Here is a 27,811-nt window from a genome sequence, read left to right as displayed (position 1 = left end):
CTAATCGTGGGTGCAACTTATCGTACAATATGTCTTATAGCATGAAAAGTATGGTATATCAAATGCTTAGAATTTTAGAATGTAAAGGAGAAAATTATTTTCTATAGGTACACTGTGTCATAGATGGTATAAAGGTGTTCTACCATGAATTATGTAAATAAATGAAATTCAGATGTCATATAGAACATGCCTCTTTCTAACAAATCTAGAACCAGCCCTGTACCACACATGGATCCAGAGATCTCCACATTCATTGCTCTGATGAAGCTGACAGCTCAAGGAGAGTGTCTTTTCTGCTGCAGCTCAGGGGGCGTGTCTCAGCTTTCCCAATCACAGCTCAGGAGGCAGTTGAAGGAAGAAACTGAGCATGTGCGGCCATCTCAGTGAGCAGGACAAATAAATAAATAAAAAAACAGCAGGTGGCGCTATAAAGATACATTTTATTGATTAATTCAATAGCTATGCTAAACTTTGAATTGCATATTGTTACAAAAGAATTCAGATCCATATGCTGCTTTGAAAACTGTATTTTTTTTGTGGGACAACCCCTTTAATGTTCACTTTACAGTATTTGTAAAGATCTTTAGTATCAGAACCCCAAGTCCTGGTGCAGTATGCTAGTACAGGGGGTATTTGCAAATGTTTGGTTTGTAATCTTAATGTTATGTAATGTACACCCAGCATGACATGATATGGTTGGCAGGAGTGTGCTGTTCCGATTTCCGGTCTAGAGGGAGAGTATTAGTCTAGTGAGTGAGGAAGGAGGAACCAAGTCTATGTTCTTTTTCATTGGCCCTCAGGATCCAGAGACTAACAGATTTATGGGAGTTAATTCTTCTGATATAGACAGATAAATAAAGATAAGAATTGGGAATCTGCATGGACTGGTGTAGGAGTCAGTAAGGTAACCTGCTATTACAGTTATCTAGATTTTGCTGCTTGTGAGGGACTACGGTTAAGACACCCATCACACTTATCCACACCCTGGCCACTAAAACTTGAAGTGGACATTACAACCACAATTGGTAGATTATCATTGCTAGCCAGAGATTCTAGAAAGGGGCACTTTAGCAAGTTAGCAAACCAAGAGTGCCATTACTTGCCACTTTGCCAGCCTCCATACCTTGCCATCTGGTCAAAGGATTTACACTGTGTACAGATTATTGTTGGATGTACTACAACTCCTATTTTGCACTCAAGTAAAAAGAGACGTTTATTCCTCTACATGTGGGCTGGTTTCCTGACGCCTTCTGCACCATACTCTGGCCTTTGCACTATTACATCTCCTGCCAGGCACCCATACAACTACCAACATCAAGGGTACACCAAACTACCATCAGGCAGGAGCCCCAGATACAGGGACTGCCCCAAGAGTAGAAAGGGTGCACTGACCACAGGGAGCAACGGCCTCTAAGGAAACCACCGTAAAACATCCTATAGTCAAAGCCAATAACACCCTATCCTCTGCTCCGGCTCCTCAAGGGCTTGCTGCACTGGCTCCAAGCTCCACTGAGTATTTTCCACTTGCATACATTTATACGTTTGAAATCCAGTAATTCAGCAAATTGAATTTGTGCAATGGGCAAGCACAATTTTGACATATTTGGTGACAAAATGGGAACAAATATTTTTAACATTTCAACTGCATATGGTCTATATACTGTACACTCCTAACCTGATAAGGTAAAACCAATACAAACCCTGACCTTCTCTATATGTCCTCCACTGATCAAAGAAAAATGTTTATTTATGCGTCATACTGAGAATACTAATATAGATAGGATGCATGGAAGTCATAGAAGTTTTTACTAACCTCATCATAATCACATCTGTCCTGGAATAACAGGCCATTTAAAAAGCAGCAGACATAATAGTCACAATGTGAAATAGATGAGGTTCAGGAATAAGAACACAGAAAATACACAGCGGAATGTTCTGAAATACAGTTATTATTGCTATCGTTTTAGGACAACCTTGTCCATGTCTCTCCTCACGTGAATATACAGAACATCACATGAGTTCACATTTGTACAACGGTTCTACTACGATGTGCTCAGTGTCAGTCCCTAGAGGGGAGCAGATTTATTACATTCCAGCTGGAGTATTGGCTCCATTATATTGCACTGATCAAAAGCGCTGCCCAAAAGTCAGATTTATTTGATATACGTGGGTGGGAAGTAAATGCAAGTTAGAGACATCTGCAGTCTACAGGTTTCACGTTAGGTGTTTTATCCTTGAGGGTCAGGGAAAAATGATGTTTTAAACAGCTTTCTTAAAACATATTTCTATTCTATTGGTGACCGGTGTCATACTTACCGGTTATATATGGAACACCGCTCTACGGACTAAGATTATAGGGACTTCATGTTCATGTATCGAAACTGTCTAAAAACATTTGTCCCATTGCAACTAATCAGAGGCCAAGTTACATTTTTCCAGTGCACTTTATAAAGGGGAACTCTTACTATTTGTCTTGACTCTTTCTTTTGGATAGTATTAATACATTATGCCTATAGAGTCTAGAAAAATGGTCACCATATAGCAGCTGGTTAAAGGGATTGTCAGATTTCAAACTAGCACCTGGATCTGAATACTTTTGTAAGTTATTCAATAAAATATATCTGTATAGCGCCACCTGAAACATAGAAACATAGAATGTGTCGGCAGATAAGAACCATTTGGCCCATCTAGTCTGCCCAATATATCTGAATCCTATGAATAGTCCCTGGTCCTATCTTATATGAAGGATAGCCTTATGCCTATCCCATGCATGCTTAAACTCCTTCACTGTATTTGCAGCTACCACTTCTGCAGGAAGGTTATTCCATGCATCCACTACTCTCTCAGTAAAGTAATACTTCCTTATATTACTTTTAAACCTTTGCCCCTCTAATTTAAAACTGTGTCCTCTTGTGGTAGTTTTTCTTCTTTTAAAAATGCTCTCCTCCTTTACCGAGTTGATTCCCTTTATGTATTTAAAAGTTTCTATCATATCCCCTCTGTCTCTTCTTTCTTCCAAGCTATACATATTAAGGTCTTTTAACCTTTCCTGGTAAGTTTTATCCTGCAATCCATGTACTAGTTTAGTAGCTCTTCTCTGAACTCTCTCTAGAGTATCTATATCCTTCTGGAGATATGGCCTCCAGTACTGCGCACAATACTCCAAGTGAGGTCTCACCAGTGATCTGTACAGCGGCATAAGCACTTCACTCTTTCTACTGCTTATACCTCTCCCTATACATCCAAGCATTCTGCTGGCATTTCGTGCTGCTCTATTACATTGTCTTCCCACCTTTAAGTCTTCTGAAATAATTACTCCTAAATCCCTTTCCTCAGATACTGCGGTCAGGACTGTGTCAAATATTCTATATTCTGCCCTTGGGTTTTTACGCCCCAGGTGCATTATCTTGCACTTATCCACATTAAATTTCAGTTGCCAGAGTTCTGACCATTCTTCTAGTTTTCCTAAATCCTTTTCCATTTGGCGTTTCCCTCCAGGAACATCAACCCTGTTACATATCTTTGTGTCATCAGCAAAAAGACAAACCTTACCATCGAGGCCTTTTGCAATATCACTTATGAAGAGATTAAACAAAATTGGTCCCAGTACAGATCCCTGTGGAACCCCACTGGTAACATGACCTTGTTTTGAATGTTCTCCATTGACTACAACCCTCTGTTGTCTGTCACTCAGCCACTGCCTAATCCACTCAACAATATGGGAGTCCATGCTCAATGACTGCAGTTTATTGATAAGTCTTCTATGTGGGACAGTGTCAAAAGCCTTACTAAAATCTAGATATGCGATGTCTACTGCACCTCCACCGTCTATTATTTTAGTCACCCAGTCAAAAAAATCTATAAGATTAGTTTGACATGATCTCCCTTAAGTAAACCCATGTTGTTTTTCATCTTGCAATCCATGGGATTTTAGATGTTCCACAATCCTATCCTTTAATAGGGTTTCCATTAATTTGCCTACTATTGATGTCAGACTCACTGGTCTATAGTTGCTCGATTCCTCCCTACTACCTTTCTTGTGAATGGGCACGACATTTGCCAATTTCCAATCTTCCGGGACGACTCCTGTTACTAATGATTGGTTAAATAAATCTGTTAACGGTTTTGCCAGCTCACCACTAAGCTCTTTTAATAATTTTGGGTGTATCTCATCAGGCCCCTGTGACTTATTTGTCTTCACTTTAGACAGCAAACTTAGAACATCTTCCTCTGTAAAGACACATGCATCAAACGATTTATTAGTCATCCTTTCTAGTGGAGGTCCTTCTCCTTTTTCTTCTGTAAAAACTGAACAGAAGTATTCATTAAGGCAGTCGGCTAGCCCTTTATTCTCTTCTACATACCTTCCGTCCTTTGTTTTTAATTTAGTTATTCCTTGTTTTTATTTCCTTTTTTCATTTATATATCTGAAGAATGTCTTATCCCCTTTTTTCATAGACTGAGCTAGTTTTTCTTCTGCCTGCGCTTTAGAAGTTCTTATAACTTGCTTGGCCTCTTTCTGCCTAATCTTGTAGATTTCCTTATCTTCATTGCTCTGGGGTTTTTTATAATTACAAAATGCTAGCTTTTTATTTTTAATGATTTGGGCCACTTCTGCTGAGTACCACAGTGGTCTCTTCCTGCTGTTTGTTCTTTTCTTATTTCTATGTGGATGCACATGCTCAGTTCCATCCTTCAACTTCCTCTTGAGCTGTGATAGGGTTAGATATGCAGCAGAAAGGACATGCCTCGAAGCTGTCAGCTTGATATAAATCTAGCAGGGCAATTGAGGCAACTGGATTCACATGAGGTACGGGGCTGGTTCTAGCTTTGTTAGAAGGAGACTGTCACATTCTATATGATGTCTGATATTAATTTTTTACACTATGGGCTCATTCAGATGGCAGTATGTTTTGTACCACATTTTTGCGGAAAGGGTGAGGACCCATTAATTTCAATGTATGACATATTTTTAATAAAGACCAATGAAAAATATATATTTTTAGCTCATAATGAGTACAATGCAATAATTTAAAAAAAATTCCACAAAAGATGTACATAGCCTTAAATCATGGGATAAACCCTTTAAGCCGGGGTGATTAGAAATTGCAATAAGCAGCAGCTCTTTGGGTACTCAGGGTTTTGCTCCTTACCACCGCTCTCCTCCTTAATTGAGATGCTCTGTTTCTGAGCTATGCATATGTATCAGCTCCTTGCTTCTTAAAGGGCCAGTGTGTGCCAAGTGCCCCTGACTATAGCAAATGCTGCACATCCCAGGCTCTATTAGGGACTTCCCTACCATACTCTGGGCATGACAAAAATTTGTTTGGATCTTACTCAGCCAATGTGTGTTTTCTGCTTGATTTCTTTGTTTATGCCCCAAATTGCTTACATCGTAACATAGCTTGTATAGCTGAAAAAAGGGAAAAATCCAAGTAGTTCAGCCTATTATCCTGAGGATAAGGCAAAACTCTCTCAACCTCTGCCTTTTTCTCAACTTCTTTAGTTGACCTCTTTCTGATCTCTACTTCCTGAACTCTGCCTGGTCCATCTAAATACGAATTTTGCCTGTTGTTGCTGTTCTGTAAATCAGGATCTTCTGCTTGAATCTGTAAACCGTTGCTAATGGAGACTACTTCAAGGAAGATTCACTGTGGGAAAGTCTATACTGCATTAAGAGGGCTAAGTCTGAAGAACTTACAATCCCTTAGGGTGCTTTCAAACACAGAAGAGTTTGCGGCAGAAACTTCTGCAACTGAAATACAGTTCCACTGATCTGAAAAGGGGTTGATTTGGCAGCAAGCACATTTCTGCATGTCCATTGAAATGAATTTGAACAGATTTTTAATCGCAAACATTTCTGTAACAGAATCGGTAGTGCATAAAGGCACCCGTAGACTCCACTCCCTGGTTTAGCCCTCAGTCAAATCCATTAGGCCTATTTCATGTGAGCGAGTTTCTGTTCGGATGTGATGCATGTAGTGAACGCATAGCATCCGCATTGAATCCTGACCCACTCATTTCAATGGGTCTGTGTGCATGAGCGACATTTTTCACGCATCATCTCTGCATTCAGGAAGAATTGCAGCATGTTCTATATTGTGCATTTTTCACGCAGCTTCCTATGTCACATATTACAGTACAGATTAGAGGGTCAAGCGTTGTAGATTTATTAAAAAGCTGAAAAGCATTCAGCACCTCATGCTAGTGGTTTTTAATATTTGTGTGTCTGCAAATGTTTGGCCTTGGGTGTCAACTAGAAGTGATATTGGAGCGCATTACTACTGCAATGACGGCATTATTTATTGCACTAAGGTACGGTTATTTCCTAATATAATGATCAGTTTCCACAGTGATTGTGTGAACATCTTTATAACTAACTCCACATTTATTCTCTCATTACTTACAGGTTAGAAATGCCCCCTGACAGCGCCTGTGTCGTTTGCATGATGTCAATAATTATTGTTAATGGATTTCCTTTCCAGACTTGTCCCGCTATAAAATCTACAAGATCCAGTTCATTTTGAGAAATCATCAAACAGCTGTTGTTTTGGGGAAATATATGCAAAAAAATGCCTTTTATTGAAAATCTATGATTCTTGTACGTAACATGGGAATATGAAACCAGATTTAAAAGGTCACAACATTTCCTGGCAAATTATAAGCCATTACAGAAATGTAGAAAACGTTAAATTACAAACATTTCAGTAACACCACATGAGTAACTGCCTTTGTGAAAACAGAATGTACTCCAGACTTTTCAGTCTAATTCCCGAGCATTCTTCTAAGATCCTTAATCAACTGAACTATTGGTGGAGTGCTGAACTGTATGCCAGGTAATGCTTTAGACTACGGTCATCTGTAGCATTGTAGGAACAGAAAACGAAAAAAGAAAAACGGAAGTGCCTTATGACAGGCACCAAAGGCACCTAACAGACCCCATTTGTTATGGCTTCCAGTATTTTGGTCTGCATTTTTGCTAGAAGTTCCGATGGAGGCTCCTACCAGAACCTCCACTGCAGATGTATCCCTAGCTTTATTGAAGATAAAAGACAAAATTACTTTTTTTTAACAGTTTTTCTGTCTAGATTTTGTGGGCTAATATCGACTGTGGAAAGGAGTTCCCTCACAGATATATGCCATTGTGTCCCACAATTGACTGTGATAGCATTATCTCCTTTCTATCATTTTCCTGCCTGAAAACACAAATGCCCTTAAACATAATGGCACAGATTTGACAAAGGTGTTGCAATGTGAGGTTTTGGTACTATGGAAACTTCTAGTATAGGCATGATGAGTGAAATTTTATGGATTGTGAGAAGAGGGGCCCAGTGTCCCCAGTTGTACCTCAGGACCAAGCAGAACTCTAAACAGTTGGCCATGCAGGTGTGTATGGCTCTCTCCATTAGTGGTAATGGATTGGGCCTATAAATACACCATAAATGTCTATTATTGCAATATACCCTCTAATCTGTGTGTTGTTCCAGTGTTTTTCATCCATATTGTCATCACTATTTCCTAATCTGTATTAAAAATGTCATAGGGTACGACCACACAAATACCGGTATTGAAGGTGCTGAGCGTCTATTAACAATACAGAATGGCTATACAGTGCAGTCTTCATTAGTTAAATAAGAGGCAGCTGCGGCCTAATTGGCCATCCGGTTCTCCACCATCGCTCCCCGAATGGCTCACAATTGCGCCATGTGCTTGTACCCATAGGTCTTTTTCAAGCCCCCCTGATTTCTATGGAGAAAATACAGGCCTCCCAGGGAATCATTAGAACGCTAAGAAATGAAAAAGTACTAAAAGCATGTCACAGTATGAATGTGAAAATAAAGCCATAGAATGGCTCAAAATTTGGGAGCTAAACTTTATGGAAGAATATGGATCTTCAAGCCTGTGCTAGTTTGAACTTATGACACCCTGATAAAACTGTCCCAATGTGAATTAAGTAGAAGCCACATTACTGCTACATCTTGGGGTTGTGTCTTTAGGCAGGACCACATAATTACTGGCCTTGTAGTCATTTATAATAGATTTCATTTATGCATGCACCATGACAATACATGGTACATGCAGAACTTTGTAAGAGATCAATTTATCTAAAAATGTCCATATATGATCCCTAAATTTTAGGCTTTAGACTACTTACTACGAGCTTTCCAAAGTGTGGTGGCATTGATAAATGAGATTGGAAAAGGGTCATGAATTGAGGCGTAAAAGTGGACAAATATGCTGTAGTCGTTTTTCATTAGTCTTTGTTCTATGGTTATAAAAAGCCCATTTACGCCTCATTTGCATAATGTGACTTCATGTAGATGCTCTTTGTTTCTGAGAATTCACAACTCTTTGCATGTAGTCTACTGACAGCGCGATACACAGCTCTGTCACACTGCCAAGTCTCAACAATCCTAAAGAACCTACTGTTCAAATAATGCAGGGCAGTTGTTCAGAGGATGTCTTCTTAGATTTTAAGAGGGTAGTTGTATGGTAGATAGCACCAGGGTGAACAGCTAACAAGATGTCTTCAAGCTATAGAAGAAGTGCACTGCACAGTACCACTGCTCACTGTTGTGAAATATGGCTGGCTTTCTATGCTTACAACTTCTGGTGTATATGGTGGGAAGACTTGTATTTATAGGAAAGCCTCCTATGAAAGATCCTCTTTCACGTGTATGCCTTTTTTGATCACAGTTTATATTAAGTTATAACCTAATTTAATTTGGAGATTTACTAAGCAAAATATATCATTATTCTGTCTTAAACTGTTCGAAGAAAAAAGATATCAAGGAGGAGACTGACGCACCCATACGCCAGTCTTGACCTCACTGCGCTGGTGTGAGATGCTTCTTAATAAATTAGATGCATTTCTGGCCTGTCTGAAGCCTATGCCAGCTAGGGGCTGAGGCAGACTTTAGCTAGAACTTCCGCCAGTTATAGGAAATTTTGCGGGTCAAGCAAAGCCCCTGCCCACCCACTAAGCCCCACCCATTTTCTCACAACTTCTGAAAAGTGGTGAGACGCCTAAAAAGTTTAAGTATAGCACATATTGTGCACTAAATTTACTATGTGTTTTAGAAAATTAGTGCACCTCCAACTGCTTTGAAAAGTGTCTACATAAATGGGTGTAGATAGACAAGTCATAAAACGCAACAGATTTATCAATGGTGTGTGCTATCATTTGCTTCACCAGTCATGTGGTGGCCTAAAAATGAAAAAAACTAACATTTTGCATTGTGATATATTTGGCCTAGTGCCTGCCTGTCCAGTTTAATTCTATGCATATAAGAATATTAATACATTTCCCCAGTACGAAAACAGTGACATTCAGATGATAACGTCTTTCCTGTGGAAATATACAGGAGACAGAAGTCAAAGACGTCATGACACAGGCTGAGTGAATGATAAGCGCACAACTAAATATAGCATTTACTCGTATATACCTGGAGACAAGATGAGTATTAATTATTTGCAAGTCATCCTATGGGAAAGTAATAATGAATGCTCAGTCTGGAGACTGTAGTTTCTTTTAGAACAAAGGTTAGGTTGTGGTATCTGGCAGAGGAACATTTCAATTTTTGAAGGTTTACCGAGTGAACCTATGCACATTTATTGGGAAATTGATTTTGGGAATAAGGTATATTTATATACTATACACTGTGTTATTTTCCACATATATGCTACTTGATTAATGGCCACACTGGACCTTGCGCTTTGCCGTTGCAGTTTGAGGGCTAGGCACATTTTCCTATCGATGAACACCAAAACCAAACAATTGTAACAAAGTAGTACAATGCTGATCCTAGTTTCTAACCATTCCATGAGATTATACTGCACAACTATAGGTACAATTCAAAGTGCAATTTCAGAAGGAAACGACTGGGAAGACAGAAAGTAACTTACCACATTGCTGCATGTCCTGTATCGTATGTTTCGTCCTTCACAGCTTCTGTAAGAAATATTCAAAATGATTGAGCGTCCATTCTAAGAAAATGCCAGCAGTTCTGACACATTCAACAAAAAAGTATGATATGGTCTAGCATCTGATCCATACTGAGATTCTCATGTAGATGAAAGAAAGCTATAAAACAGATATACTGTTCAACGAAGACTGTAATCAGCATAAAACAAAATCAGACGGTTGTAGGTTGTATGTTATGTATTATCTGATGCCTGAAATGCTCACATCTAAACCTAAAGCTGTTTTCTTCATAACACGATAGAGCACAGTCACACAAATGCACTATTCATCAATATTGGGACAATGCATAAGCTTTGGATGGATCTCTTTCCTATCTATGCCTGCTATAGATCTAGCCACCTATTGAAAAGTCTTGCACGGTTCAAAACCATTCTAAAAATGATTGGAAATGGACTGAAAGATACACACTGTGCCATTTACACTGCTAGGGGCAATATGTAAAGATATCAATACACTTATTATCACTTCAAAGTCACAAAATGATTCTTGTGGCTAAATAGAAGCCCAATATAATGCTGAACAAGCATACATTTTGCTGACATTTTATTATCAGGAGCAGTGCGAATATCAACTTTAATTCTGCCAGGTTCTACTCCTGCTAGTACCAAGGAGGCTTCACTGTGAAGCAGGGACGTTTCTAGGGTCTTAAAAGATAAAGATCCAAGACCAATCTATCAAAGAGCTACATTCTAGCATGTTCTTCAGTGGCGAGCAGTTAACAACTGTGCCAATCAATAATAACACTTTGCAGAGATGTAGATAGTAGAAATCACTATTGTTTTAAGATGGTGATAGACCCTATTGTCTATTGGATCCTCATGCAGATGCATAGGCGGCACCTTAGCATTGTGAAACACATATGAAAAAGTCCTTCATGAATTGCTGGCTTTAGGCAGTCCATACACTTTTGCCAATTCTATTTTCAAAATCCTATAACTCCATATACCTTGGTTTATTACAAAACAGGAACACCATTTTTTTCTCTTTTTTTATTTTTTAGAAACTGTAGTTTAAAGCCTGTGGACACCTGGTGGTATTTTTGTTTTACAAAAATACATGCAATTTTGAAAGGAATTTTATTTTTAATTGGGTTTTATTAAAAACCAATTGCTTCGTCTGTCTTCTGCATACATTCTTATACATTGCAGGCTGCTCAGTGCTGCTCATTGTAAAGTCCATCTGTCAAGCTTGCTGATGGCCCAACTTCTCCTCTGTCTACTCTACTGATCATTCATAAACCTCACATCTCTCATAAGTTTAATTTATTTGGTTGTAAAGATGTTAGATTAAATTTATGTTCAGAGGATACAGATTCATCGGGGAGACACCTTGTCTAACTGATTTCACACACAACTGACAGAGCAGACTGCAATGTATGAGAATACATGTAGGCTGCAGAAGACGCAGTGAATCAGAATCAGTCAAATTTCTCTTCAAACACTAATTAATTCAGTATTTTTGTAATCGTTTCTTGAAAAATGTGACTTCTTTATGCACCCCATCTTCAGCTCCTGTCTTGCCTTGCTGTTGGGGGTATCAGCTTGGTCCATGTGACAGTCAAACACCTGCATCTCTGAGGAGTGCACTGCAGTCAGTTTAACCCCCACCTCCCCTCCATAGAAAATAGTCCCTCACACACAGCTCCAGCAATTCCACTAATAAATAACACTATGGTATGTAATGCACCCCCACCCCTAATTTCCTTCTCCCTGTCTACAGAGGGAGATATACAGGGATGGACTAGGAAATTAAAGTGGCCCTGAAAAAAAAAAAACTAAAATTGGCCCCATGTTATAGGGGTGTCCAAATTGACAGAAGGTGGGCGGGGCAACACAAACAGGCAGGGCCAGCAATACCATAGGGCAAAATACTGTCCCAGCAGAAACATATACCACAGAGCAAAACAATATATTGCCCCAAAAGCTGTCCATCTGTTGTGGCCATCATTAGATGCCATTTTCTGTCCTCCTCCAGTTGTCTCTGATTAAGATATAGAGCAGGGGGCTTAGGAGGTGAGATGTGGGCCGCAGCAGTTGAATTCATGTAAGTGCATGTGCGGTCGCTGGTGGGGTACATGAGTTTCTGATTCTCACAGGGTTAATTACCGCTAAGAGCTAATTATGTACCTTGCCAGTTGCAGAGAGGAGGGCTTGGGTGGCCCCATGGGCATCGGCCCACCAGGAAATTTCCCTGTAAGGTCTATGGTCAATCTGCCCCTGGAGATATAACTATATATTTCTATGAATTTAGAAGCAGGGATGAATGCATGAAAGATGCCTGGGCCACCTCACCTACTTCACTATGAGATCACTAAGCCAGCACTGAGGGGAGAGATCGGGAAAGCTACTGGGCAAGTTAGTCCGCCTCTGAGTGCTAGAGAAAGTCGGCCAGTAGGAAGAACAACAGCAGGCGGAAACAGAGGAAAATGTAATGTAAATAAGAAACCTGACATTTCTATTGTACATTATCTATACTGCAATAATACGCTATTCATTGCACAGTAACACTTTGCGTGGGATAATCTTTTTAACAGATATACTATTGACTAACTTATAAAATTGATATGTAGATTATCAAACGTAAAATGAAAATGGAGACATGTTAAATCCCTACTAACATTGAATTAAGGTCTCCCTATTGCTGCCTGTGCAGTCAAATTATTTCTGTACACATTAGAGCATGTACAATTTGTACAAAAACATTGTAAAAAAAACTATGAAAAAGTAAAAAAGTGGTAGTGCACATTATGAATCATTGTTTAGTCTGTGAATATATTTCAGGGAAAGGAATAAAATCATGCTGGTCACATTATTACATGAAACTATAAACAGGACCAGGCGTCCAAGTCTGAATTATTTGTCAGGATTCTTTATCAGATGATTGTACGTTAAACTTTAGGGTTCTTCAGTCAGGTTACAGTCTAGACTGTGCAATAATGTTAACCAGTTCCTGTTGAGTCTCATTATGAGAGTGTCTTAAGTGGAAAAGACAACCTTAATATAAGACATAGTAAAAAAGTGGAAATATTGATATTATGAACAGAAAAAGTGAAAAAGTGAAACAGAAAAATGTAGGTTAAATTTGAATTAATAAAAAAAAAATATATATATATATATATATATATATATCAACATGATTACAATGTTTTTGGTGCAAAGAAATCTAAAGATTTTGCTTATTTCTGAACAAGTACACGGGAGCCTGTAGATTTGTGATGGCATGGGACAATCATGCGAAGCTCTTCTGTCAGTAATTGCAGCTAAGTATTCTAAAAGCCTAATGGCAAAGTTGAGTGGATATAATGCCTGAGAGCAGCATAATGTTGTAAGCCTGTGGGGAATTGTGATCATTGTACTGGCCAGGATCTGGTACCATAACAATGGCAAAGGAGAACCTATATAAGCACATTCACCACCAGGAGTAACATAGTTATATAGGGGCACATTTATTAAGCTCCTGCGCTGGCGACGGATCCGCTGGAGTAATGAAGAGGCACAGGCTTCTCCATAACTTCGGCACATCCAGCGCCAGTTCTAAGTGTAAGACATCTTCCTAGCTGGCTTAAATGTATAACATTTTCTAGGCTTGAACCAGACGTAGAGAATGGTAAATGAGGCAGGCCTGCTGGGCATCCCCTTCCCCGCCCATGCCATGCCCACAATTTTAGACCTGGAGTGAGCGGGAAGTAGCAGATATTGGCGCAACTAAGCATTGCTCCTCCATCTCTGCCTAAAATACGCCTAATATAGGCATATTTCAGTATAATAAATGACCCCCATAGTTTATAAGGCTGAAAAAGACATCTGTATTTCCAGTTCAGCCTGTTATCCTGTAAGTTGATCCAGTGGTAGAAGCCAATTCTCCACATTTTAAGGGTAAAAATTCCTTCCCGACTCCAATCAGGCGATCATAATAACTCCCTGGATCAACGACCCCTCTCTAGTAGCTATAGCCTGTAATATTATTACACTCCAGAGATACATCCAGGCCCCTCTTGAATTCCTTTATTGTGCTCACCATCACCACCTCCTCAGGCAGAGAGTTCCATAGTCTCACTGCTCTTACCGTAAAGAATCCTCTTCTATGTTTGTGTACAAACCTTCTTTCCTCCAGACGCAGAGGATGTCCCCTCGCCACAGTCCTGGGGATAGATCTCTGTATTGACCCCTGAATAACCCTAATTTTAATAATCTTTCAGGGTACTGTAGTCCACTCAGTTATTACCTTAGTCGCCCTCCTCTGAACCTTCTCTACCTCTGGCAATGTACCAGTGCTGTGCCCAGGTACATTTTTTAAGCAGGTACCATCGTCTCACTCAGTTTGAATAGTTCAGTGGCATATGAATTAGATATTGGTTGAATATTAATAATAATATTATAATGCATCATGAAGTGCAAGATACATTATATCACTGTAATATAGAATTCACATGACAGATCATGGACCAGAAAGAAACAGACTGATTATTCTTTTAGGTGCACTGGGATGACACATAGTAGTTGTAAATGTCTTTTTTACATGTTACCATTCAGCCAGTATTTCACTCACCACAATAAGGCTACTTTCACACTGGCGTTTTGGCTTTACGTTTGTGAGATCCGTTCAGGGCTCTCACAAGCAGCCAAAAACGGATCAGTTTTGCCCTAATACATTCTGAATGGAAAAGGATCCGCTCAGAATGCATCAGTTTGCCTCCGATCAGTCTCCATTCTGCTCTGGAGGCGGACACCAAAACGCTGCTTGCAGTGTTTTGCTGTCCGCTTGACGAAACTGAGCAAAACACAATGTAAGTCAATGGGGACGGATCCGTCTGACACAATCTGGCACAATAGAAAACAGATCCGTCCCCCATTGACTTTCAATGGAGTTCATGACGGATCCGTCTTGGCTATGTTACAGATAATACAAACGGATCAGTTTATGACGGATGCATGCGGTTGTATTAATGTAACAGATCTGCTCTTGCAGATCCCTGATGGATCTGCCCAAAACGCGAGTGTGAAAGTAGCCTAACATGCCACATACAGGTTGCCAGGAAAGGTGACAACCTTTCCTCTTCCACTCCTATACAGAGTGCTGTCCCAGAAGACCTCGAGCCACCTGCTGCTAGCAACTTATTAGAATTCCTATATACAGTACAGTAATATGGCCAGTGAGAAACTGACTTGTGCTGCTCTACAGGAAGCAATGCAAGTGCAGATTTGGAATTTGGCACATACACAATCAAAACATAGCTCGTATAAATCACCTCGGTTCAGCGACATGCATTTTCCTTCCAAAACTCGCAATACACAAAAGTATATTTATCTCAGTGTATTCTGAAATCATTTAAATGTGTCTCCAGGTATGAGAAAAACCACGCCAACAACAACATAAAACAACCTCCACAAGCTATATCATATCTCGACTGCTGACACAGACACACGGACATTCCATCCCTAAAACGTTGCAGGATCCAGTAATTAATTCCATATAATACTATGAGATGCAATTACATACAAAATGCAACTCATATGCATTAACATTTACAGTTATTTAAAAATTATTAATTCACTTATTAGTAACATAATATAATGTGAAACTACTACAGTAGAAAGAACAAGTTGTAAAATAGTAGAAGCAACGGTATCAGGAGCCAAGGGTATTCTTCCATGATATCTGTGGCTACAAGACCACAGATATGTCGTGTTTCTAAATTCTAGACATTGTATAAATCACTGTACACTTAAAGGGGTTGTACAGTAGTTTACCATGGATGACCTAACCTTGTGGTAGGACATCAATATCAGATTGCGGGTGGTCCAAATCCGGTAATTTTGAAGAGGAAGCAGTGTTCGCAAGCAACCCCTTTAAGCAGAGTCACACCTCCACCGATCTGATATTGATGACCTATGTTGAGGATAGATCATCAATATTAAGCCACTGCACACACCTTGTTTGATATAATTGTGTAAAACGTAGTGAACACTACAGACTATGCAACTACATTTACAGGTAGGTTTCCGGTAGTATGATTCCGGTGATGTTTATCACATTCAAACTGAATGAGAAGATTGTACCTGGCTTTTAAAGAGGACCAGCTAGCTCGGATTCCCCATAAAAATAACTTTGTATTAATAAACTGACAACTGGAAATGATCAGTCAATGGGTCGTGTCCCTACATAATACGACTCTGTCCAATCAGTATACAAACCCTCTGCATTGACTTTGGGAATGGTATGTCCAGTTGTCAATTTATTCAGGATTTATATAAGACGGACGGCAGTCTACAAAGTTCTAAGGAAAGATGCCCCAGAATTGTTATTTTATGGGGACTACAAGTATCCACTAAAACAGACATAGCAGGAAAGCTGAAAGCTCCCCGCCAATAATGACTGGTTTACTTTAGAGAAGCAAATATTACAGATAGCTAATTTTCATAAATCTACAGGAGAAACCAAGCTGCAAGAGTTCACTTTTCCTGCAGACCCACCACAAGTAAAATGAAGCATGACATGGATTGTCTGTTGGATGCCCTGGAACATGGACTCTGTACCCCGGAACAGCCTATTCAGAAGCATTCGAAATTACATTGTAGAGGGAATCAAGTTGGCTTCTCCCTGCCTTGGCTTGACTGAACAGGGAGAGATCTGTCATTGAAACCAAACCAGTTGAACAGAAATCAGAGTGGAGTCACCCAGTGAACTCTTCTCCCTGTGGCTGTTATTTTTTTGCTGCAGCATTTTGAAGTAAGCATAGTTCTTTGTAAGGTGAGAGCCTTAGGCTGCTTGGCATTTTTGGAAGCAATGTGACCTGCCAGAAATGATCTCATCCCAAGAAAAGAAAGTGACTGCTGTATGCTGATCCACAGCTTGTTCAGAAGCTATACAATCATGGACAGTCCTGATGCCGACCAAGAAGAGAAGTAGTACTCCGGTCCTCCACTTTCTCCCCTTTGTGTGTCTATCTTTCAAATAACCTAACCTCAAATACATTTTTTCTTATGTAGGAGTAGTGTGCTCCTGTGCCACAAAGTAGGTGATATTCATTGTACTGCTGCTCAGTCTGTGCTGTGTGGCAGTACAATGTAAGTGTATTTTATGACTATTGTCAATAAAGCTATTTCAAACCTACTAAAATCCGAAAAGTTGGAGAAACCCTGTACAATGGAGTAGATGCCATGATTTACCTGTCCATACCATATGTCCTTAATAGAGTGTCTCTTTTAACACAAAAGATCACTCAACTAAAAATCCTTCACTGTGCGTTGCATACTACATCTAGCTATAAAGAGTCCCCAAAAGGAAAAGATCAACCTCAAACTATTTTCCTTGGATGGGAAATGTTTATGTAGGTAGAGAAAATAAAATATAATTATGCATAGGATAAGGTGATACTGCAAAAACGGGGGCCACCATCTGTCACACGCATAAGAAGATCATTTAGCTCCCTCAGACCCATTTTCCGTGAACTGGTTACTATTAAACTAAGCTCGCTGTTTCTGGTCCTAATAATGTACAAACAGCTGCAGATGAATTATCCCTTAGATAACTGCTAATATTTGTTTCAAACCTCTTTCTGTTACGTTAGCCAGAACAATCCCTCCCCCGCATACAAAAATCTTTTAAAGTATTTTAAGATATGATTTGGCAGGATGACATTCACTTTTTACACTTTTCAACCATACACGCCCTGAGCTTCACCCTGTCCTGGAGTTAATGCAGGATTTCCTATAGGAAACAAAGACGTTCATGGATTGTGACCTTTTGAGCTTGTACACTAAAACATCTGTATATAGGGATTTCCCATTTGGTTAAATCCACATCTTTATTAGCAGTCTTGTGCCATTTTGCCTTTTTTTTAATGGAACAACTTTTTTTTTCTTCCTCGTGCGTTCCAAACACTGAATAACCTCTTGGCTTTTTAGCCCCCCCTATAAAAGTTAGAAGTTCCTGCTTCAATCCATAAAATCTAGAAATCCAAGTACTGCAGGTTTCCTTCTTACATTTTGTTGGGCTTGGTAAATCATTTTTAGTCTATACAGTATACTGCTGTAGATCAGAACAAAATTATGGCAGACTATTTGACTTCCAGGTCATAAAATGTACCGGACTTAAGGAGACACCATAATTACATTATTACATCATTGTGTGAGCATAGTAACTTCAATGTCAGCTACCATACGGGGTATGTTTCCGACCTGAGACTGCAAGAAATTACAGTCTAAAAAATGAGACAAATGTGTTTTATATGTCTGCCTGCTTTATGGCTTTCACCTCATATACATCCAGCTCGAAATACTCATGCTACATAGCTGAATGCTAAGGAACTAATTGGTGGACAATAAAACAGTTTATGCTAAAACCATTGAAAATAATCCTTAACTGATGCCCATATTGTGAAGTTATCACTGATCAAATTAAGTTAAAGGGAATCTGTCACCAGTTTTATAGTGTCTTAACCTAGGGCAGCATAAACTAGTGACTGATATGCTTAGCAAAATGTTGGGTCACTTTCTTTAAGATCTCCACCTGTTTTGCTAAAATCTTGTATTGAGTCCTCATATTGCTAATCTCACGGCTATCCCCACACATCTGCTGCTGACTGCAGTAGAAAAAGAAACGCTCCATCAGCTGTAGGGGCGCGTAGAGCCAGGAGCTTATGAATATGAGGACTCATCGGCATGCACTAGAGCTGTTAGGCTTAAAAAATTTGGACAGAATAAAACTGGTGATAGATTTCCTTTATATTCTACAAACTTTCAACTTTGCCAGTAGATTGAGTACAAAATGGGTTTGCGGTTTTAAGCGTGAAAACTAGTTCACAAAGAAAATTAATCCTGTAGTGTAGAAACTGCCAAAAGAAAAAAAATGTCTTTGTATCTTGTTAACAGATAGAAAGAGTAAGAGTCCTAAGTCATTTATATTTTTTAACGACTTACTTAAAACTTGATGACAAATAGCTTGCTTACACGTACAGTACAGATCAAAAGTTTGGACACACCTTCTCATTCAAAGAGTTTTCTTTATTTTCATGACTATGAAAATTGTAGATTCACACTGAAGGCATCAAAACTATGAATTAACACATGTGGAATTATATACATAACAAAAAAGTGTGAAACAACTGAAAATATGTCATATTCTAGGTTCTTCAAAGTAGCCACCTTTTGCTTTGATTACTGCTTTGCACACTCTTGGCATCCTCTTGATGAGCTTTAAGAGGTAGTCACCTGAAATGGTCTTCCAACAGTCTTGAAGGAGTTCCCAGAGATGCTTAGCACTTATTGGCCCTTTGCCTTCACTCTGCGGTCCAGCTCACCCCAAACCATCTCGATTGGGTTCAGGTCGGGTGACTGTGGAGGCCAGGTCATCTGGCGCAGCACCCCATCACTCTCCTTCATGGTCAAATAGCCCTTACACAGCCTGGAGGTGTGTTTGGGGTCATTGTCCTGTTGAAAAATAAATGATGGTCCAACTAAACGCAAACCGGATGGAATAGCATGCCGCTGCAGGATGCTGTGGTAGCCATGCTGGTTCAGTATGCCTTCAATTTTGAATAAATCCCCAACAGTGTCACCAGCAAAGCACCCCCACACCATCACACTTCCTCCTCCATGCTTCACGGTGGGAACCAGGCATGTAGAGTCCATCCGTTCACCTTTTCTGCGTCGCACAAAGACATGGTGCTTGGAACCAAAGATCTCAAATTTGGACTCATCAGACCAAAGCACAGATTTCCACTGGTCTAATGTCCATTCCTTGTGTTCTTTATCCCAAACAAGTCTCTTCTGCTTGTTGCCTGTCCTTAGCAGTGGTTTCCTAGCAGATATTCTACCATGAAGGCCTGATTCACACAGTCTCCTCTTAACAGTTGTTCTAGAGATGTGTCTGCTGCTAGAACTCTGTGTGGCATTGACCTGGTCTCTAATCTGAGCTGCTGTTAACCTGCGATTTCTGAGGCTGGTGACTCGGATGAACTTATCCTCTGCAGCAGAGGTGACTCTTGGTCTTCAGGGGCGCTCCGCATGTGAGCCAGTTTCTTTGTAGCGCTTGATGGTTTTTGCGACTGCACTTGGGGACACTTTCAAAGTTTTCCCAATTTTTTTTATACTAACAAATAGAAAATAAAAAAATATAATATATTTTTTTTTAATTTTAGGATCAAAACAGTAGCAATGCAGTTATACGACACAAATCTGCATAACTAATCATATGAAAAATAGTTACAAGTCCAATTTATGTAGGAGATAGCCAAGATGATTGTCTATAAAATGATGGTAATCTCACATTTGAAGCTGTAGTGGATGGGGAGATATGGAGCCTGAAAGTCAAAAGTTTAAAACATTGTTACCCTTTTGCACATCAGTGTATCAATGACTGACAACTCATGCAGTTACCAGTTCCTTACTTTCCCTTATAAGGCCAGGTTCACATTTGTCTGACAATCCGGCTTATGTTCCCTCTGGTGTGGGGGAGAAAATGCTGGAAGATAGTTTTCTATGGAATCATTCATATTAATTTGGCGCATAACTGATGACACTGAATGGAAAATGGTGTTGGACAGAAAAACGCGGTATGCTACATTTTTTTTGTCCGGCGCTATCAATGTATAGATGCCGGATCTTTGCAATACAATGCACAACATATATGTCCGTTGTGTCTGACTCCCAGCCTAAAACAACTGGCCGGGCACACCTGATACAGTATATGTGAAGTGGGCCTAAGCAATAAAAACCTAGGGAACGCTATAGTATTTGATGAGAGATTGTAAATACATTAATCTGCATATTATAATCTAAAGGCAGTCACATAAAGGACAATTTGCCAAAGTTTAAATTAGTTGACCAATCTTGGTCTGGTAAGCTCCTAATACACAGGCAAATGCCAGTCAATGAAAAGCACTTCATGACAATGTACAAGTAGATCGGTGCTCATTTAGGGTTTTTCTTATGGACTGATGCAAAGGTGGATGAATGATCGTTATTGCATACTGCCAGCAACACATAACCTGTTTAAACAGGAGAATATGCTACTGATAAACAAGGATTTTGGCGCCACATAAAAAAAGCAATCACGTAACAACTGCAGCAGCTTTACTCAGGACATTTCATTACTGATAATTGACCCAATTATTGGCCAATGTGAAAGGACCTTAAGAGTATGGGCACTCTGGCAGGCACTCATTTCTTCTGCTGAACAGAAAGGTCCTGCCCTACTCTGTTCTCCTGCCTCTTGACGATCAGACAATCACTTTTTGGTGCAGTTTTTCGTGTAGTTTTTGAGGCGAAGCAAGATGCAGAAGTCCTTCACTTATATTTCTTATTCTCACACAACTGACGTTTGGTTTTGGCTAAAAAAAAAACACATCAAAAACTGCCCAAAACTTTTTAGTGTGTGTGACACAGCTGATGGTATACAGTTAACCTGTTCAGCAAACTGTGCAACCACTGCCAGACTTGGAGCTCTGTACCCGGTTAAGAAAAAGCTAGGGAACTTGCCCTGCAACAACCCCATAACTACAGAGGCCCTGACTACAGCGGAATAACCACCCTGATAGGGATGATCCCACTCCGAAACCTAAGCGGTCCCTGCAGGTAGTATGGAATCCCATCTTGCTTTCACCAGGCAGCTGCTATTGTCAAAAACAGAGTAGACACATATCAAAGCCAAAACAGTATCCAACTGCAACAACAGAAACAAGCCAAGTTAGAACCAAGAGAGACAGAGTTACAGAGACGCAAAGGCAGGAGAATAGACACTAAACAGTCCGCGGTCAAACACAGCAGCAAGCCTGAAGAAGGCATATAGAAAATGGGTAAAACAAAAATGCTCACAAAATGCACAGTGAAATCTAGCACACAAGGTAGAAAATACAATAACTGGCACTGTTCAATTTCAACAGCCGGATTTAAAGGGATTGTCTCACTTTCACAAATGGCATTTTTAATGTAGAGAAAATTAATACAAGGCACTTACTAATCCAGCCAGCAAAGGAAGCAATATGGACAATCACAATAGATTAGTAAGTGCCTTGTATTATCTTTCTCTACATAACTAATGCTATTTGCTAAACCCCTTTAAGTACAAATCTCAGTGATGTGGAAGAGTCGCAAATTGCTGCAATAAATCTACTGCATTTGATATACCCTTACCCTTTTTCTATGATTTAAATACAGAAGAGCAAATTTCCTGAAAAAAAATTCTGTTCCAATTCTATTCAGCTGACAGACTCTAATAAATCCAAAGAAATGTGACCCAAATCAAAAGTGCCCCAATTGTCCTGAAAAGTCACGTATGACCACCTGTGGTTACATATTGATGATATATTTACAATGCATTGCAAATTGTTGTGTATGGAACATTAGAGTGCCCATGCTGTCTGCTGTCTATTGCAAAAACTGACTATAGTGGGCATGTGATTATCAGAACTGGACCATGGAGCAAAGTAAGAAGGTGATCTGGTCTTATAAATCATGTTTTCTTTTAAAGGGGTTCTCCAGGTTTTTATTATTTATGACCTATCCTCAGGATAGGTCATCAATATCAGATCAGTGGGGGTCCAACACCTGGCAGCCCCACCGATCAGCTGTATGAGGAGATGGCACACGTGCTGTCCCCGTCCCTCTTCCTGTTTCACACAGCTTTTCCATAGACATAGGAGAAGCAGAAAGAGAGACAGGAAACGGCACATGCACACTGGATGCGCCGTCTTCTCATACAGCTGATCGGCGGGGGTCCAACACCTGGCACCTGAGGATAGGTCATCAATATTGAAAGCCTGAACTACCCCTTTAAAGTGGGTGAATGTGTGTTGCTTACCAGGGAAACAAATAGTACCAGAGTGCATTTTGGGGAAAAAGAGTGGCCTGTTTTAGCAGGATCGTACACCTGCCTTACTGCAAAAAATGTTCTGGACTGGTTTGTGGAATCTGAAAGAGTTCAACTTCTTGACTTGGTCTCTAAATTCCCTGGATGTCAATCCAATCAGGCATCTGTGTGACATGCTGGGAAAAACAAGAAAGATCCATAGAGATCTTACAGGGTCTTAAAGGGTCTGCTGCTAACGTCTTGGTGCCAGAAAGCACATGCACCTTTAGACGTCTTGGAGTCCGTGCTTGGACAGGACAGAGCTCTTTTGGCAGCTGACCAGTACATGTGTACAATGATAATGTCCATCAACAGTAAGATTCTGTTAACATTTTATACAATATGAATGTTTTTCACTACAACTCAACATAAAGTAAAAGGTTAAAATACCTTGGATTTTTCCCAATACAAATGATAGTCATAATGTAATGTAGTCACGAGACCAGATAAGGCTCTCAGCGTATAAGTTTTACCCTCACCCTGTTTTCCTAACCACAAATGCTTAGTATGCTTGAATATGAACACGTCTAGGTTTCCAAGGAAAACAGTATTTGACAGCTTCAGAAACTTGACTCTAATTAGGTTGCTAGAAAGAAATGGAAGCAAATGTATTGTTTTTCCCTTTTCATACCATCTACATCTTACGCATTCAATGTTTTGTGCTGTGCAGCAAATTATTTGTCATATCACATTTTCCAGAGCTCATGTAAGTATGCAAGAGAATGATAAATACAGGAATATCGCTGTGCTATTATCAGTATCAGTACTCAGAGACCAAGAAAAATCCTACCCCATGATAGACACATAGACTGAGTGCAGCAAAAGATCACTGCTCCATCTAGTCCACCCTTATTTCCTTGATATCTTTCTCTTAGGATAGATATATGTGTTTCCCCGCCATGTGTAAATTTACTTACTGTAGACTTTCCAGCCACATCTGCTGGAGGCTTGTTCCCAGCATCTACTACTCTTTTCTGACACTAATTATGAAGGATCTTCTTTGCAACTACTAGAAGTTCAGATTGTGCCCCTTGTTCGCCCCTTCAGTTTCCTATTAAAACACTTCCCCTTAGCCTTTTTAACACTCACTGTATTTAAAGGGAACCTGTCACCAGTTTTATGGTGTCCTAACTAAGGGCAACATAAATAAGTGACTGATTCTCTAAGCAAAATGCTGGGTCACTTTCTTTAATTGACCCAGTCAATCTGCCAACATCTTGTATTGAAAAGCTCCAGCTGATAATGATGAGTCATGAATATTCATGAGCTCCTGACTCTCCCCGCCCACCTGCTGCTGAATGACAGTTTGTTTCCATATGAATCAGCAGCAGGTGGGCAGGGGAGTGGCTATAGCTCTGAATTAAATATACGCTGGACTCAATGACATCACGCTGGACTCGAATCAGCTCATTAGCATGCGGCATCTTTGTGTGTATATTATGAGGTAACCATCTGTCACACCAGTAAGTGAATACATCTAAGGCACTTTTTAGTAGTTAATGATTGTATATAATTAGTTAGATTATAATCAAAAATCCACATGACAGGTTCCCTTTAAAGGTTTCGATCAAGTCCCCATTTTACCTTCTTTCCACCAGGCTATACAAATTAAATCCTTTAAGTCTTTAGATAAGTTTTATGCTTGGGAGCTACCACTATTTTTTGTAGCTCATCTTTAGACTCATTTTTAGACTGTCTTTTAGTGGATGAGGTCTCTAGACCTGAACACATTACTGCTGATGTGGTCTCTCTAGCGCTCTACACAGCGGGATCACAATCTATTTCTTTCTACTGGTTATACCTCTAGTTAGGCAGGCAAACATCCTACTCGCTTTTCCTATTGCCTGACCACATTTTATACTCATTTTGTAGCTCTTTTTGTCACAAATCAGAACCCCTAACTCCTTTTCTGCTGAAGTCCTAGCGAACACAGAACAGTCAAAAGAAACAGATCAGCATTCAGGTTATATTAACGTTCATCTGTCTTTTCTCAGAAATGCAGGCACATATGATGTTTTATTATATGCAAATAAGACTCTAGGAGCAATGGGGGTGTTGTCGTTACTCCTAGAGGGTCAGCTCTCTTTGTAACTGTTGTTCCCCCTGCACTTTGACTGACAGGGCCAGGCGTGATCAGGGTTACACTGTCTGGCCCTGTCAGTCAAAGTGCAGAGGGCATGACAGTTACAAAGATGGCTGAGCCTCTAGGTGTAACGACAACGCCCCCATTGCTCCTAGAGGCTCATTTGCATATAATAAAACGTCATTTTTCTCAGCAGTGCAGGCACATATGAACATGAGACCAACACAGATGCCTTCAGCTGCCAAGTGCACCTGCAACAGGTCAGCCAGTGTCAAAGGTACAAATCTGCTGACAGATGAGCTTTAAAATCCACTGACAAGAGAAGAAAGCAGCATGGCAAGTCCATTGGAGACCAGAAATAAAAAATTTAAAGCATTAAAATCCTGATATCATTTACATGTTAAGGACCCATGCAAACAATCGTATCCATTTTGCGGTCTGCAAATAACGGATCCCCAAATTACGGAAGGGGACCATTTTTTGTCCACATTATATTTGCAGACAAAGAATGTTTTAAATGGGTCCATAATCTTCTTGTGGAATGGACCTACAGATGATCCATCTGTATGTTCGTTCCGCAAAAAGAACATGTCCTATACTTGTCCACAAAAGTCAATGAATCTGCAAAAAATGCAAATGCAACACGCTCACATCTGTATTTTGTGGATCTGCGATTTGTAGACTGCAAAAGGGATACGGTTGTGTGCATGGGGTCTTAATATGTACTATAGTCAAGATTTTAATGTGCAGGACATAGACAAAAATACCCGTGTTTTAATATATATTTATCACTAGGGACAGGAACTGATGTGAATGATGATGATCTTTGTACACTGCTATAGAATATGTTGGTGCTATTTGAACAACAATAAAAAAATAAAATTGTAACTCTTAGTATTAAACAAAATGCTTGCAGAAATTAAAGTGTAATACATATCATATCTTCATATCTGGAAAAGGTTCACCACTGAACCACCTTGTTGCCCACTGAGCCTCCATGCTGCCCATTTAGCCACCGTGCTGCCCACTGAGCCACTGCCGGCAGCACAGTCACACAGTGGTTAGAACTGTTGCCGTGCAGCCTTAGGTACCATTCTGGGTACAAATCTGACCAAGGGTAACATCTGCATGCCGTTCTTACTGCATTTGAATGGGTTTCCTTTACCTCCCACAGTCAAAAAACATCCTGATAGACTAATCTGAATTGACATTGTGATCCCCAATGAGGACAGGGACCAATGTGAGTGATGACAATCTCCTTACAGTGCTGTGCAATATGATTTTGCTATATAAATTAATAAAATAAATAAAATAATGAAGCTTAGATGGACTTCACCATGTTCCAGGGCTTCTCAATTCTCTATTTTACAAAGGATCGGCTGAATTGTTCATTATTTTAGTTGCTTCTGTTGAACCTTCAGTCATTTACTCAGGACTGCATACAGCATTTCTAGAACTGATACTGGTGAGGAAATGAGGAATATAATGTATGCAGTGCAAGTTAGCAGTTCTGATCAGACGGCAGAATTGCACTTCTGGATCATCTTGTTCAATATGAACTGAACCATCTGGAGCTCCAACGGATGTCAAGCACTGAAGCCTGTTTTTATTTTGGAGCTTGCTACTTTCTGCGGCCTTGTCAAATCCCTTTATTCCAGAATCTGGTGATACAGAAAGTCTAATAATCAGGCACTACACTGCAATATAAAGTACCTGGATACAAGTTTTCTGAGTGTCACTCTAAATCATAGAATATTTCATAATGCGGAACCTATCTGGTCACATGAAGTACAGCGGGTGCGCTTCTCTGCAGGCAGTGCCATCGCCATCTGGTTGTCATGGTGACCAGGCCAGGTCTCCCTGTCTAATCAGAGGCTGTGCTGGCACGTCTGGTGCGCTGACAGCAGCGGTCATGTGATGCCAGTCATGTCATTTGACCAGGAAGCGCGGCCTTTTTAAACAGGCAATCTGCTGACCATAGGTTGCCTGTGATTGGTTTTATTCTTCAATCACCTCACTAGAGTGCACTACTGGATGGATTCTCCTGGAGTCCTCACCTCCGTTCTGGGCTTTGACTCTGACTTCTGTCTGAGGTTTTGGAACTTGACGTGATTTCCTGGTATTTACTTCTGGCTTAGTATTGTCTAAGGTTGCTGATTTCTGATTCTACCTTGTCAGCTCTCCTGATATTGACTTTGGCATGGTATTGGATTCTGATTCATGGTTCCTGATCTAGTTTGGTTTCTCTCTCCTGGTTTGCACTGTTAGTCTGCTCCACCTAGACAATTGTTTATTATTTTGTCCTCCTTAGTTACCCTTTCCGTGTATTTTGGAAGGGGCCATTGACCAGCTGTGGGCTGCTACTTAGGGCAGTTCGGGCAAGTAGGGATGGGGCAGTACAGGGTTCACTGCCCCCTACTATGACAACTGAACACTACAATGTTCTTGACTTTACAATAGTCTTATGCCACATTTGTGTGTACCAGATAGTACATATTTATGTAGTATTGATGATATTTTTAAGAGGTATACAAGTCTTAATTATTATCTCTTCATCATTAGAAACTGGAGATGGAAACCCTGGTTAAGACCTTTGTAAACTGTGAACTGTCATGCTTCAAAATACTTGAGCTCTAATTAACATAACCCTATGAATGGATGTACTTGAACCTTTTAATTCTCTGAAGAAACCTCTGTGCCAAGGACTAAGCATCCTGTGTTGGGATTATGTTGGCTTTTGAGTTGTCACATGTGACCACGATCTGATGAACCAATCCAAAGATTAACACATGACCTTAGGACCTTTTTTATTCAAGTGTACAATGGTTTTTAATAGACAGAAGCTTATTAATTTATCACATTTGTGCAAGTGACATCTCCTGTGAATTCACGTC

General features: G+C 39.9%; 1 protein-coding gene across 3 annotated transcripts in view; it reads right to left on the bottom strand.

The window, feature by feature from the left end:
* ADAMTSL1 (ADAMTS like 1) overlaps nt 1-27,811 on the bottom strand; it is a 913,450-nt gene that overhangs the window by 211,954 nt on the left and 673,685 nt on the right. For all 3 annotated transcript variants that reach the window (XM_044271585.1, XM_044271577.1, XM_044271588.1), the window contains one exon: nt 9,907-9,952. In XM_044271585.1, coding sequence (XP_044127520.1) covers nt 9,907-9,952 — 46 coding nt within the window. The remainder of the gene's footprint in view (nt 1-9,906; nt 9,953-27,811) is intronic.

The sequence above is a fragment of the Bufo gargarizans genome, chromosome 1 (assembly GCF_014858855.1).
Source record: "Bufo gargarizans isolate SCDJY-AF-19 chromosome 1, ASM1485885v1, whole genome shotgun sequence".
In the NCBI taxonomy this organism is placed as follows: domain Eukaryota; kingdom Metazoa; phylum Chordata; class Amphibia; order Anura; family Bufonidae; genus Bufo; species Bufo gargarizans.
Note: the sequence above shows the minus strand (reverse complement) of the source record. Positions and strands in the feature narration are given on the sequence as shown.